This window comes from Crocuta crocuta, unplaced genomic scaffold, assembly GCF_008692635.1.
Source record: "Crocuta crocuta isolate KB4526 unplaced genomic scaffold, BGI_CrCroc_1.0 scaffold115, whole genome shotgun sequence".
In the NCBI taxonomy this organism is placed as follows: domain Eukaryota; kingdom Metazoa; phylum Chordata; class Mammalia; order Carnivora; family Hyaenidae; genus Crocuta; species Crocuta crocuta.
In genome coordinates this window covers 6,649,644-6,662,468 of record NW_027530575.1, presented here as the reverse complement: position 1 = coordinate 6,662,468, position 12,825 = coordinate 6,649,644, and the positions used below count along the sequence as shown (strand labels likewise).

General features: G+C 57.6%; 4 protein-coding genes across 4 annotated transcripts in view; 1 reads left to right on the top strand and 3 right to left on the bottom strand.

Moving 5' to 3' along the window:
- The window catches only part of MAN2B1 (mannosidase alpha class 2B member 1), a 15,365-nt gene extending 8,906 nt beyond the window's left edge, over positions 1-6,459 (bottom strand). The window contains exons 1-7 of the mRNA XM_077767964.1: positions 6,430-6,459; positions 5,760-5,862; positions 5,412-5,585; positions 4,855-5,048; positions 4,038-4,170; positions 3,633-3,778; positions 2,522-2,638 (exon numbers count right to left, since the gene is read on the bottom strand). Of these exons, the coding sequence (XP_077624090.1) occupies positions 2,522-2,638; positions 3,633-3,778; positions 4,038-4,170; positions 4,855-5,048; positions 5,412-5,585; positions 5,760-5,862; positions 6,430-6,459 (897 nt within the window). The remainder of the gene's footprint in view (positions 1-2,521; positions 2,639-3,632; positions 3,779-4,037; positions 4,171-4,854; positions 5,049-5,411; positions 5,586-5,759; positions 5,863-6,429) is intronic.
- Positions 6,460-7,316: 857 nt separating this feature from the next.
- Positions 7,317-8,745, bottom strand: LOC144234569 (PAT complex subunit Asterix). Its single transcript, XM_077767893.1, has 4 exons — positions 8,643-8,745; positions 8,406-8,511; positions 7,792-7,889; positions 7,317-7,696 (listed from the first exon to the last, which is right to left on the bottom strand). The coding sequence occupies exons 1-4, from the start codon at positions 8,690-8,692 to the stop codon at positions 7,630-7,632; spliced, it is 321 nt and encodes a 106-aa protein (XP_077624019.1). The 5' UTR covers positions 8,693-8,745; the 3' UTR covers positions 7,317-7,629.
- A 363-nt stretch (positions 8,746-9,108) lies between these two features.
- On the bottom strand, positions 9,109-10,265 carry WDR83OS (WD repeat domain 83 opposite strand). The gene is made up of 4 exons (XM_077767894.1): positions 10,163-10,265; positions 9,926-10,031; positions 9,312-9,409; positions 9,109-9,216 (listed from the first exon to the last, which is right to left on the bottom strand). Exons 1-4 carry the CDS (start codon positions 10,210-10,212, stop codon positions 9,150-9,152), a joined length of 321 nt encoding a protein of 106 aa, XP_077624020.1. The 5' UTR covers positions 10,213-10,265; the 3' UTR covers positions 9,109-9,149.
- A 96-nt stretch (positions 10,266-10,361) lies between these two features.
- Positions 10,362-12,825, top strand: part of WDR83 (WD repeat domain 83) — a 3,812-nt gene continuing 1,348 nt past the window's right edge. Inside the window, exons 1-7 of the mRNA XM_077767890.1 lie at positions 10,362-10,701; positions 10,779-10,899; positions 10,991-11,096; positions 11,364-11,412; positions 11,486-11,612; positions 12,506-12,573; positions 12,666-12,774. Coding sequence (XP_077624016.1) covers positions 10,599-10,701; positions 10,779-10,899; positions 10,991-11,096; positions 11,364-11,412; positions 11,486-11,612; positions 12,506-12,573; positions 12,666-12,774 — 683 coding nt within the window. The 5' untranslated portion in view covers positions 10,362-10,598. The remainder of the gene's footprint in view (positions 10,702-10,778; positions 10,900-10,990; positions 11,097-11,363; positions 11,413-11,485; positions 11,613-12,505; positions 12,574-12,665; positions 12,775-12,825) is intronic.

The window sequence follows — 12,825 nt, the reverse complement described above, 5'->3', positions numbered from 1 at the left end:
TTCAGAGTCTGTATCTCCCTCTCTCTCTGACCCTCCCCTGCTCATGCTGTCTCTCTCTCTCCTAGAAATAAATAAAAATATTTTTAAAAAAATAAAAAATAAAAAAAAATAAAGTATTTGTGGAAAAACGAAGTGTGATATTATAGGGCAGAAGTAATCTCGCAGCACTGGCAGGTTATCGCTAACTGACACCATTGTTAAAGTGAAAGGACTCACGCTTTCAGCTGAGGGAGGTGAGGGATCAAGGGGGCCTCCGTGAACAAGATGTTTGTTCTGCTTGTGCAGCGAACCCAGTGCCTGGTGCACAGCAGGTGCTCACTAAACACGTGAGTGAATGACGGGAAGTGAGCGGCACCCCATGCCTTTAGGGGCACGCATGTGTCTACATCTGCACACACGGTTACACACGCACACACAGTATTCACTCAGCAAGCAATCACTTGATTCTTCAATATGCTCAGAATCGCAGACACAGTCTAAGAAGCAGAGGCCAGCCCCATTCTCATGGGATTCACAGCCAGGCAGGGGAGAGATCTTGTGAGGACAGTCGGGTGTCATCACAGGCATCTGTGGGAACTGCGTGTACACAGAGGAAAGGGCAAGAACTCCACCTGGGGTCTGGTGAAGGCTTCCTGGAGGAGGAGACATCGCAGCTTGCGTATTAAAGAAGCAGAAGGTTGGGGCATCTGGGTGGCTCAGTCCGTTGAGCGTCCGACTTGGCCTTGGGTCATGATCTCACGGTTTGGGAGTTCGAGCCCCACACTGGTCTCACTGCTATCAGTGCAGAGCCCGCTTCAGAGCCTCTGTCCCCCTCTGTCTGTCTGCCCCGCCCATGCTTGCCCTCTCTCAGAAAAAAAAAAAAAAAACACTGAATAAACTCATTAATAAACCCTAACAGTCTTATCACGTGGGAGCCACCCATGGTGCCCATTTTCTTTCTTTTTTTTTTTTTAATATTTTTATTTATTTCTAGGAGAGAGAGAGAGACAGCGTGAGCAGGGGAGGGTCAGAGAGAGAGGGAGATACAGACTCCGAAATAGGCTCCAGGCTCTGAGCTTGCAGTCAGCACAGAGCCCGACGCGGGGCTCGAACCCACGAACCGCGAGATCATGACCTAAGCGAAAGTCGGACGCTTAACCGACTAAGCCACCCAGGCGCCCCAGTGGTGCCCATTTTCTAGAGAAGAAAACTAAGGCAGAGTGCCTAGGAACTTTCTCAAGGTCACCGAGCCAATAAGCAGCAAGCTACAGATTTGAAGGAAGGGACTCTGTTTCCAGTAGAATGTGGCGTGTGCAGAGGAGCAGAGAGTGGCAGGAGGAAAACCAGTGACAGCCCAGGAACATGATATTTACAGGAGAAAGCGATCAAGGCGTCCAGGGCCCCGCAGGATCGTGGGGAGGATGGAGAAACGTCTGTTGGAAGGCCCCTGGGGGTGCTCCTGCGTGCTTTTGGTGAAACAGCAGTGAGTGGAGGGTGAGGGCGTGGAGACTACCAGCAGACAAGTCTGGGGATGGAACTGACAGGGACATTTCTTTCTTTTAATGTTTATTTATTTATTTTGAGAGAGTGAACAGGGAATTTATTTATTTGAGAGAGAGAGAGAGAATCCCAAGCAGGTTCCGCACCGTCAGCACAGAGCCTGACTCGGCATTCGAACCCACGAACCATGAGATCACGACCTGAACCGAAATCAAGAGTCAGATGCTTAACTGACCGAGCCACCCAGGCGCCTCAGGAAGGGCCCTGAAGATGGGAAAGACCCAAAGATGTCTGAGCCCTGATTCCCAGAACCTGTTTGGTTACACAGCCAGAGGAAATTAAGATTGCAGGTAGAGTTAAGGTTGCCAATCAGGGGAGGTTAAAATAGCTTATCTGGGAAGATCGGCCTCGGTGTAATCTCGGGCTTTAAAAATAGAAGAGGGAGGTGGGAGTGAGAGTAAGAAAGAGAAGTGATTACAGCCGCAGGGCCAGAGAGCTTGCAGGGTGGGGAGGCCATGATCCAAAGAATGTGGCTGGCCTCTAGAAGCCGGACAAGGCAAGGAAACGTCCCCAAGAGCTTCCAGAAGGAGCCCAGCCCTGCTAACGTCTTGATTTTTTTTTTTAATTTTTATTTATTTCTAGGAGAGAGATAGACAGCGTGAACAGGGGAGGGTCAGAGAGAGAGGGAGACACAGACTCTGAAACAGGCTCCAGGCTCTGAACTGGCAGTCAGCACAGAGCCCGACGCGGGGCTCGAACCCCCGAACCGCGAGATCATGACCTAAGCGAAAGTCGGACGCTTAACCGACTAAGCCACTCAGGCGCCCCCTGACGGCTTGATTTTAACCCACTGAGAATCGTGTCAGGCTTTCTGACCAACAAAAGCCCAAGATAATATATTTCTGTTGTTTTCAGCTGCTATGTTTGTTGGCAAATTTGTTATAGTAGCGATAGAAAACGGAGATAGGCCCTATGGCTGTGCATGTGAGCCAGAGGGCCAGGGACACAAGCACACGCGTGCTCGCGAGATGGGCACACTTACCTTGGCATTGACCAGCTGGATGAGCCTGTCAAGGTTCCTGAACCACATGTTGGCATTCTCGTATTGAAAGTCTGAGCCCATGGTCATTATGGTGTGGTTGGTGCGGTAGTGCTGGCCCTGCGGGTAGAACGGAGGGTTCTCAGGCCGGGGTGTCCTGGACCACCCCCGTGTACGCCTCTGTCTTGGTATACCTGTGGTCAGGAGTGTGGGTGCACACAGAGGAGTGGAGGAAGTGGGACACGTGTGAAAATAGCCACAAGTCGTTGAGTAATTCTCAGCCCACGACACAGATGAGGGCACTGAGGCACTGGGCCATGCTGTCTCATGACCCTGGTGAGCATCTGGGATGGCAAAGGTCGTCGCAGTCTTTTTTTTTAATGTGTATTTTTTTTTAAAGTTTTTTTTATTTATTTCGGAGAGAGAGAGAGACAGCGTGAGCAGGGGAGGGTCAGAGAAAGAGGGAGTCACAGACTGAAACAGGCTCCAGGCTCTGAGCTGGCAGTCAGCACAGAGCCCGATGCGGGGCTCGAACCCACGAACCGAGAGATCATGACCTAAGCGAAAGTCGGACGCTTAACCGACTAAGCCACCCAGGCACCCCTATGTGTATTTTTTTTGAGAGTAGGGGAGGTGCTGAGAGAGAGGGAGACACAGAATCCGAAGCAGGCTCCAGGCTCTGAGCGGTCAGCACATACATAGTCTGATGCAGGGCTTGAACTCATGAACCGTGAAATCATGACCTCGGCCGAAGTCGAACACTTACCCGACTCCTGATTTCAGTTCAGAGCATGATCTCATGGTCAGTGAGATTGAGCCTCATATCGGGCTCCATGCTGACGGCTCAGAGCCTGCTTGGGATTCTCTCTCTCCCTCTCTCTCTCTGTCCCCCCCACCCCCCACCCCGGGCTCATGCACACTCCCTCTCTCTCACAAAATAAACTTAAAAAAGAAAAAAGAAATGCATACAAATCTGAAAGAGGAATATGGTGATAGGGAAGGAAGTGTCTCCCTCCTCCGAGGGCTCTAGGGCGGGGTCAGGGAACGCCCAGGTTGTGCAAAGCGCCCAGTGCATCATGAGCCCCAGGCTCACGGTCCCGCAGACTAGGGTTACCTGGGCAGTGGCCACCTGCAGGAAGTAATTGACCAGATCCTCGGCGTTGTACTCGGGGCTGCGCGGGTCCTCCACAAACGGCTTGTCGGCACACAGCGTGTCCCAGCACAGGTTCTCAGGTGGGTTGTAAATATTGGGGAGCACACCTGCATGCCACACCAGGCTCAGGCGGTGGCCCTGCGCTCCAGACCAGCCCTGGGATCAAAGCCTGCCACGCCCCTGCCGGGAGGGACTTCAGAATTTCCAAGGCCCCGTGTAAAGCGCAAATGCTGGGTCCTTGTTCCTCAATTATTAAGAGTTTCAGGACAGTGACAACAGAGTATAAAAACAAGCCCGGGGCCCCCTGAGCACGGTCCCAGGTCCCATGCCCCTGGGGCCAGCCCTGCCCCCACCCCAACTCCTTACTGGTAAAGAGGTCGGCCACTGGGGGCTTCAGGCTGGCGCTAGCCCGCCAAACCTGCTCCATCTCTAGCTTCTCTTCCCGCACCCTCTTATCTTGATAATCCAGACGCCCGAAGAAGAAGCCATCAAAACCCATCTGGAAGTGGGGAGGGATGAGGAGCGGGATCAGAGGGCAAGAGGAGTAGGTGCCTAGCCCCCCATCGCCCACCACCAGCCCCCTCAATGTGAGGGGGGCAGGTCCGAAACCAGAAAGCCTCTAGCTCATTTCGAAGCTTGGGGAAGGGTCGGATCACGCGGCGGGGAGAGCTGGGAGAGGCAGGTCCAGCGCTAGAACAGACCTCCACCTTCCCCAGCTCGAAAAGAGGCCTGGCTCAGGGCTTCCCCCTTCTGCAGCCTGCAGGAGTCAGAGCATGGAAAGGGAGCCAGGTAGGTCATGGCAAAGATTATGAAGCCGGTGGAAAGGAGGAGCAGGCCTCCGCCTGGCCTGGGGAGGAGCTGGGACTGCAGCAAACAGGGGTGGGGGCCAGAGCTCCAATGAAGGGCAGGTGTGGGGCCCAGGAGGGAGGCGCCAGCTGGAGTGGAGTCAGCCTGGGCCCTCGAAGAGAAGCCGAATGCAGAGCAGAGCAGCCAGGGTTGGGGGGCGGGGGAGGGTAGCAGTAATGGGATTCACGGCTCACCCAAGGGGGCAGGGTCTCAAGGGGCCAGAGGGCTAGGGAACAGGGCCTGGTCGGAGTGAGCTCGCAGGGGAGGGCGGGGCTTGAGTGGCCAAGGGAGGAGTCAGAACCTTGAATGGGCAGCGCCAGAGAGGTTGGGAAGTCACCTGTGCGAACAGCGAGGCCTGCTCCCGAGAGTGACCAAAGGGATCAATGTGCCAGGCCACACGGGGGCGCCCATCTTTGCCAAACGTGTTTTCCAGGAAGCGTAGTCCGAGTGTCATCTGGTCTATGATGGCCCCATAGTGCGTGGCTGCCTCGTCATTCATCACCCAGCCACCGTTGGCAAACTCCAGGCGCCCTGTGCCAGGAAAGACGGAGTCTGGGTCGATTGTCAGGGTCAGGAATGGGGTCAGGGGTGGCAATGCAGGGGATAAGACCTGCCTGCAAACCAAGGCCTGGAGGGAGAAGAGGGGTCACTCCCAGAGCAGTGTAGCCAGGTAGGGAACAGAGGGCATCCTGCACGGCAGGCTTCCCTGAGGATCCCCTGGAGGTGGGGCTTTGCAGGATGCATAGGAGTTCTACAGAGAAAGGGAAATTCCAAGGAGTTGGAGCCACAGGCGTATACAAGCTGCACATGGCATGATAAAATCTCAGAAGCTGGGGTGGCAGAAGCAGAAGCTGAGCTGGGCTTCCTCTTTTCACTTCCTTGGGGCAGACTCACCCTGGCGCACCAGGTCCCGCACAGCTTCCTGTGTCGCATTTGTCTGCTGGTGCCACCAACGAGAAAAGAAGGCAATCTCAACGTAGATGAATCGGCGGGTGGGCTCCACCAGCAGGGAAGAGATGACGGAGTCTAGGATGTATTGCACACCTGCGTGCTGGACATCATTATGGACTGTGGACACAGGGGTCAGGCAGTCAGGGATGAATGAGCCAAGGGGGGGACCTTCTTCGACACAGGAGCCCACTTGGCATTGTCCCCACCCTAATGTCCAGGGCCCAGAAAAGATCTGAAGGGCTCAAAGGGGCCATGGGAGTCCCAGGGGTAAGCCCCCCATGCTCTACTCACGGCCATAAAAGTACTGGTCCACTGTCTTGAGCCAGCCCACATCATCATGTGTGTGGGCCACCAGGTGCACATTGAGCATGTCCGGATTCACCACAGGGCATGTCTGCACAGGGACCCCAAATACACACTGCCTGTCAGTTACCCAAGGTTAAGAAGCAAGCTGGGGTAGGGGTTTGGGGGGGTAGGACACAAAATAAGTCTGGATCTAGAGGTGAGTGGCTCAGAGAAATGGGGCTAGGCCCTTCCAGGGAGGACACACGCAGCGCTGGGCACACAGATACAACTCCCACTGGACCAACCCCTCAGGGAAGCTCATTCACACCGCGGGAAAATGGTAAGAGCAGTAGCTGATGTTTATTAAGCATTTGCAAATACCAGGCAGGCACCCTGGGGGCTGGGGGCAATATTATCTTATTTTCATATGAGATCACTGTGAATCAGAGTGGTTAAGTGACTTGCCTCAAATCACGCAGCCAGGAAGCCAGGGAGCCAGACTGGAACTCGGGGCGAGCTGACTCCAGAGTCCCAGCTCTCGAGCAACGCTCCCCCCACCCCCCACACACACATACACACATGTGCTCAATCACACAGTTAGGTGCATGCAAAGTCCAGGCAAGCCAACCCACAGAAGCAGGGAGGAAGGAACAGAGAGCCCTAGTCTCAGACACACACATCCGGGCCTTTCGATGTCGGAAAGCATGCCTTCAGACCACACTGTCATATTAACAATCGTTCACTGGGCACCCACACCACCGGANCTGGGGGCGGAGCTAAAGTGCTGCCCCGGCCTGCGCGTCACTGGACTGAGGCTGTACTTCTAGCCACCCCTGGGGACATTAGGAGTGTAGGGAGGCGTTGGGCGTGTCCCGCCCTAGGGTGCTGGTTTGGCCAGAAGAGCCTTTAGTGTCTCGCTGCCTCTGAGTGGCCTCGGAGTGCCCCTTTGTCCCCGTGGATGCATCGGTCTCAGATTTTCCCATGGGTGTAACTGGGCTAGGAGGTGGGAGTGTGTGCACGGGATCCTAGGGTGTCCCATTGACCTTCACGGCTAGGGACTTGGAGGGACCTCGCTTGGCTAGGAGCAGGGGTTGAGGGCGGTCCTGTTCCGTCCTACGAGGCTTACGGCTACCGGAACTGCCCTAGGAGTGCTCAGGTTGGGAGGTACCCGACCTAGTTGGAAGAAATACCCGCGGTACTCAGGTGAGGAGTGACCAGAGGGAGAGGCCTCCGTCTTTCACGCTTTTCCCAATCCCCGTCAGTCCATCCAGTTCGCTGATACCACCCAATTTGTCTGATAAGAAAATCAAAGCCCACATTCCTCAGGTCAGCAGAGCCCATCTGCTGATTCGCCAGAGGACAAGGGTCACTTCCCCGTCTGAAGCAGCTGACTTAAGTCACAAGGCTTGTGAAATAAGCCGGTGAACCGCCAGAAGGCTCCAGGCTAGAGCCCCACCAAAAGCCCGATTGAGTGGAGGAGCTGGAGCCCACCCCTCAATCAAGCCCACCCCCACCAGGAAGAGCACCCACAACGCACAGAAAAGAGAGGTTGCAAAGAACAGCCCGAATGCAAAACTTTATTATTAACTGCTTTCAACGACAACAAAATCGAGTGGATACATCTAGAAACACGGACAGCGTCTCACCCTGCAGCAGGCAGGGGGGGGAGGCAGGCAGGAGGGGTAGGCCTAGGGCATTCCCCTCTGCCCAGCAGAAGTGGAATCCCAGGGAAAGGGTCAGCTTCCCTCCAGCCAGCTGCGGGCCCTGTGACTACCTCACTCAGGGAAGCCCAGGACAGCAGCTGAGGGCAGGAGGCTGAGCAGCCAGGAGCCAAGCCTGGGGGAAGGTGGATCGAGTGAGTGGTCCTAGGCTGACATCACCAGGGGGGCGTCATGGGCTGAGGGTTCTGCAGATAGGACATCACCACGGCAGAGATGGACAGCCTGAGACGGGAGAGAGGTGTCAGTCCAGGATGGGTAGGCTGGGGTCCCCCACTCCCGTGGACTCAGGGGTCCTCATTCTCCTGGCCCAGACTCACATGAAGCTACTCATCATCTGTTTAGTGTCCTCAGAGCTCCGGGAGTTGGCAAAGCTGATGAAGGAGCAGTAGACGGCGACCCAAGCGCACCACTTCAGCTGGGGAAACGTAGGTGGGTGGGCGGGCTCTGGTCAATGAAAGGCACACCAACGAGGCCCCCACAGGGGCATTACCCGGCGCTGGTTCCACCCGACTGATTCCACCCGATGCAGCTTGGCCCTCGCCCCCAAGAGTCCCTCCGTTCCTTCCCCCCTAGCCTCCTCCAGGTACCCAGTGTTTGGTCGTGCTCTCTTGGCCTGCGTCTCTGACCCCTCCACATACTCTCAGGCCTAAGAGGACTCGCCTCTGACACACCTCATGATGCTGGGAGCCCCGTCCTTTCGAAACTGCTTTAAAACTTGTGCCCACCCTCAGACCGACCTCCCACGTCCCCACCCTGACTTCTCGCTTCCCGCGCCTCTCGGCTTTTTCCGCCCAGCAATGCCGAAGCCCCGCCCACGGCCTGCCCAGGCCCCGCCCCCTCAGCCGCGGCCCCGCTTCTTTTCGGAATCCGCTCCCCCCACAGGCTTCGCGGTCAGGCGGAGCTACGCCGCGGGAAACTCGGCGCCGCCCACCTTGAGCATGAGGCCGCACATGCTGAAGATCATGCCGAGCAGGTTCATGTAGTCTGGCGTCGGGTCGTCCAAGGCCGGGTTACACTCGCTCGGCGGGGGCTTGTACCTGCGGCAGGGGCAAGGGTCAGAGGCAACTCAAGTCCCAGCCCCGAGCTGGACAAGCGCTTCCTGGGCCTCGCCCCAGAACCCGAGCCCTGGTCCCATGACGTGGGGTCGGGGAGGGGAGGGGGTCCTCACCTCAGCACTTTGTTCGGCCTCCGTGGGTCCGACATATTGTTAGTGGACATGGCGGGTCGGAGGTCGAGCCCCTTCCGCTGCGGGAGCTGCGGCTTCCGGCGCGGAAACGGAGGGCGGCTTTTAGAGTAGCACCCACAGACTTCGAGCTTCCGTTCCCAGCCGCGGGGGCCAGGGCGCCTCCCGGTCAGGGGACAGACAATTAGGAGAGGCCAAAAATGTTCCTTGAGAACAAGAAGTGGGGAAAGAAGCCTGGAAGCTGGAATCAGGCTTCAGTAGTCCCCACATTATCTCCAAAAGGCCAAAAATTTGAACCGGAAGTGGAAGACAGGAAGTAGGCCGCGGAAGGCAACAAGGTTACATCCAAGCGTGGGTTCCGAGCACCCTTGAGTCTTCGGTGCGAACCGACTTAAGGCGGTGGGGCGAGCATCCTGACACAAATGGCTTTCCCTGAGCCCAAACCGCNAAGCCTGGGGGAAGGTGGATCGAGTGAGTGGTCCTAGGCTGACATCACCAGGGGGGCGTCATGGGCTGAGGGTTCTGCAGATAGGACATCACCACGGCAGAGATGGACAGCCTGAGATGGGAGAGAGGTGTCAGTCCAGGATGGGTAGGCTGGGGTCCCCCACTCCCGTGGACTCAGGGGTCCTCATTCTCCTGGCCCAGACTCACATGAAGCTACTCATCATCTGTTTAGTGTCCTCAGAGCTCCGGGAGTTGGCAAAGCTGATGAAGGAGCAGTAGACGGCGACCCAAGCGCACCACTTCAGCTGGGGAAACGTAGGTGGGTGGGCGGGCTCTGGTCAATGAAAGGCACACCAACGAGGCCCCCACAGGGGCATTACCCGGCGCTGGTTCCACCCGACTGATTCCACCCGATGCAGCTTGGCCCTCGCCCCCAAGAGTCCCTCCGTTCCTTCCCCCCTAGCCTCCTCCAGGTACCCAGTGTTTGGTCGTGCTCTCTTGGCCTGCGTCTCTGACCCCTCCACATACTCTCAGGCCTAAGAGGACTCGCCTCTGACACACCTCATGATGCTGGGAGCCCCGTCCTTTCGAAACTGCTTTAAAACTTGTGCCCACCCTCAGACCGACCTCCCACGTCCCCACCCTGACTTCTCGCTTCCCGCGCCTCTCGGCTTTTTCGGCCCAGCAATGCCGAAGCCCCGCCCACGGCCTGCCCAGGCCCCGCCCCCTCAGCCGCGGCCCCGCTTCTTTTCGGAATCCGCTCCCCCCACAGGCTTCGCGGTCAGGCGGAGCTACGCCGCGGGAAACTCGGCGCCGCCCACCTTGAGCATGAGGCCGCACATGCTGAAGATCATGCCGAGCAGGTTCATGTAGTCTGGCGTCGGGTCGTCCAAGGCCGGGTTACACTCGCTCGGCGGGGGCTTGTACCTGAGGCAGGGGCAAGGGTCAGAGGCAACTCAAGTCCCAGCCCCGAGCTGGACAAGCGCTTCCTGGGCCTCGCCCCAGAACCCGAGCCCTGGTCCCATGACGTGGGGTCGGGGAGGGGAGGGGGTCCTCACCTCAGCACTTTGTTCGGCCTCCGTGGGTCCGACATATTGTTAGTGGACATGGCGGGTCGGAGGTCGAGCCCCTTCCGCTGCGGGAGCTGCGGCTTCCGGCGCGGAAACGGAGGGCGGCTTTTAGAGTAGCACCCACAGACTTCGAGCTTCCGTTCCCAGCCGCGGGGGCCAGGGCGCCTCCCGGTCAGGGGACAGACAATTAGGAGAGGCCAAAAATGTTCCTTGAGAACAAGAAGTGGGGAAAGAAGACTGGAAGCTGGAATCAGGCTTCAGTAGTCCCCACATTATCTCCAAAAGGCCAAAAATTTGAACCGGAAGTGGAAGACAGGAAGTAGGCCGCGGAAGGCAACAAGGTTACATCCAAGCGTGGGTTCCGAGGGATCTGAGTCTTCGGTGCGAACCGACTTAAGGCGGTGGGGCGAGCATCCTGACACAAATGGCTTTCCCTGAGCCCAAACCGCGGGGCCCGGAGCTGCCGCAGAAACGCGTGAAGACGCTGGACTGCGGGCAGGGGGCAGTGCGAGCCGTCCGATTTAATGGTGAGCTCCCTCTTCGTTCCGTGTCTTCCTGCCTCCTGAGCCCCGCAGCCCTATAATCCCTCCCTGGTGTTCCCCAGTGGATGGCAATTACTGTCTGACGTGCGGCAGCGACAAGACCCTGAAGCTGTGGAACCCGCTGCGGGGCACGCTGCTGCGGACGTACACCGGCCACGGATACGAGGTGCTGGACGCGGCCGGGTGAGCTGGGGGCCGGGCCGCGCGCGGGGCCGGGGGCCGAGGTCAGGATCTGAGGTCAACACTGACCTACCTTCCCGCCTGTGCCGTCCAGCTCCTTTGACAACAGCAGTCTCTGCTCCGGCGGCGGGGACAAGGCGGTGGTGCTGTGGGATGTGGCGTCGGGGCAGGTCGTTCGCAAATTCCGGGGCCACGCGGGGGTGAGTACAAGCAAGAAGAGGCCTCTTTAGAGCGTGGATGGCGGAGAGGACCCGTATGATCGTGTAGGTGGTGACAGGGAACCCTTCCACCCCCCACCCATTACAGAGCAAGCATCCTCCCCCCATGGCCCAGCATGCAGTTTCCCCGGAACCTTTCACCTCCTTATCTCTCGCCTTCGCCTTTGCTTTAACGTGCATCGGGAACCCTGCCTCTAGCCCGCTCCTCCAAAGTCCAGCCTCCTCTGAATGGCAATTCCTGTTTCTCAGAAGGTGAACACGGTCCAGTTTAACGAAGAGGCCACGGTCATCCTGTCTGGTGAGTCTGGGGCCTAGGCAGGGTGCTGCCCTTACAGCTTAAACCTGACCTCACCTTCATGCCGGCCTCACAGGCTCTATCGATTCCAGCATACGCTGCTGGGACTGCCGATCTCGAAGGCCTGAGCCAGTGCAGACTCTGGACGAAGCCAGGGATGGCATATCCAGTGTGAAGGTGTCAGACCATGAGATCCTAGCAGGGTGAGTGGAGCCAGGACCTCACCCCCTCCGGGTGCCACGGGGGACCACCGCTGCCTCTCTGCTTAGGTTTTAAATCTACCCTTCTCCCCTCAACTTACAAGGCACCCGCACAGTCTGGTCTCTGCTGACTTTTCAGCTTTTAGCCATTCTTGGTCTCATTTCTCTTAATATGCTAAGGATGCTCTCACCCCAGGATCTTTGCATTTGCTCTTCCTCTGCCTGGACTCCCTTTCTAATTACTCATAGTGGTTTTTGAATGTTACCCGCATATGATTTTTTTTTTTAGTTGGTGCACATGCAGCAGTGAATGAAATCGGGGAAAATCTGCTCACATAGGGTTGGGATTCTAGTTGCAGGAGGCGAACAATTAAAATTCCGAAGCCTGGTGCCCAAGTGTTGCCACAGCCCAGAGGAGTGCCTTTCCCGGCATGGGGGCAGTTGGGGCTGCCCACACACATCTCCTGGACCACACGTTTGTCTCCTTGTCCTTCAAGTCCCAGTGTAGATGTCACCTCCTCGGGGAGGCCTTCCTAGATTACCTTCAGTCAGCAAGGCTCTCCGATGGCAGAAAGTGCTCCTGGCTTGGTCGCAGCTCTGTCCCAAGGAGCAGCCCAGAGAGGATGCTCGGTACACAGCAGAAACGGGTGGAGTGGGTCCCGGTTGGCCCTGGGTGTGTATGTCTCAGAGCCGGCGCGTTGGAATTCCACTCGTGAATTCACTTCAGTGCGTATTTTCCATGGGTAGCCTTGAGGGTGAGCATGACCTTGAAGGGTACACAGGAAGGGCAGGCCCAGCCTTGCCTCCAGGGTCCTGGCAGGGTCAGGGAGGGCAGTGGGACCGGAACCACGGGCCTGCTGGCCCCAGGTGATGCTTCAGCTGGACCCCTCCTGCAGCTCCGTGGACGGCCGGGTGAGGCGCTATGACCTGAGGATGGGGCAGCTCTTCTCAGACTATGTGGGCAGTGAGTGTGGCCGGGCTGTGGGACAGGCAGGGGAGGTGGGGGCAGCAAACGGGGCCCCAGCCTCACCCACCACACCCCTCCTCACCCCCCAGGCCCCATCACGTGTACCTGCTTCAGCCGGGACGGCCAGTGCACCCTGGTGTCCAGCCTGGACTCCACGCTGCGGCTTCTAGACAAGGACACAGGGGAACTACTGGGCGAGTGAGTCCTCAGGGTTGTGGCCCCCAGCGCCCCCCCTCCCCCTGAGACCTA

What these genes read in the sequence shown, in the direction of transcription:
- LOC144234569 (XM_077767893.1), bottom strand. Translation starts at nt 8,692, where the DNA reads ATGTCCACTAACAATATGTCGGACCCACGGAGGCCGAACAAAGTGCTG. An exon ending in AGGCCGAACAAAGTGCTGAG is followed by an intron (nt 8,512 to 8,642) that starts GTGAGGACCCCC and finishes CCCCTGCCGCAG; the next exon opens with GTACAAGCCCCCGCCGAGCG. An exon ending in CAGATGATGAGTAGCTTCAT is followed by an intron (nt 7,697 to 7,791) that starts GTGAGTCTGGGC and finishes CTCCCGTCTCAG; the next exon opens with GCTGTCCATCTCTGCCGTGG.
- WDR83OS (XM_077767894.1), bottom strand. Translation starts at nt 10,212, where the DNA reads ATGTCCACTAACAATATGTCGGACCCACGGAGGCCGAACAAAGTGCTG. An exon ending in AGGCCGAACAAAGTGCTGAG is followed by an intron (nt 10,032 to 10,162) that starts GTGAGGACCCCC and finishes CCCCTGCCTCAG; the next exon opens with GTACAAGCCCCCGCCGAGCG. An exon ending in TGTGCGGCCTCATGCTCAAG is followed by an intron (nt 9,410 to 9,925) that starts GTGGGCGGCGCC and finishes ACGTTTCCCCAG; the next exon opens with CTGAAGTGGTGCGCTTGGGT.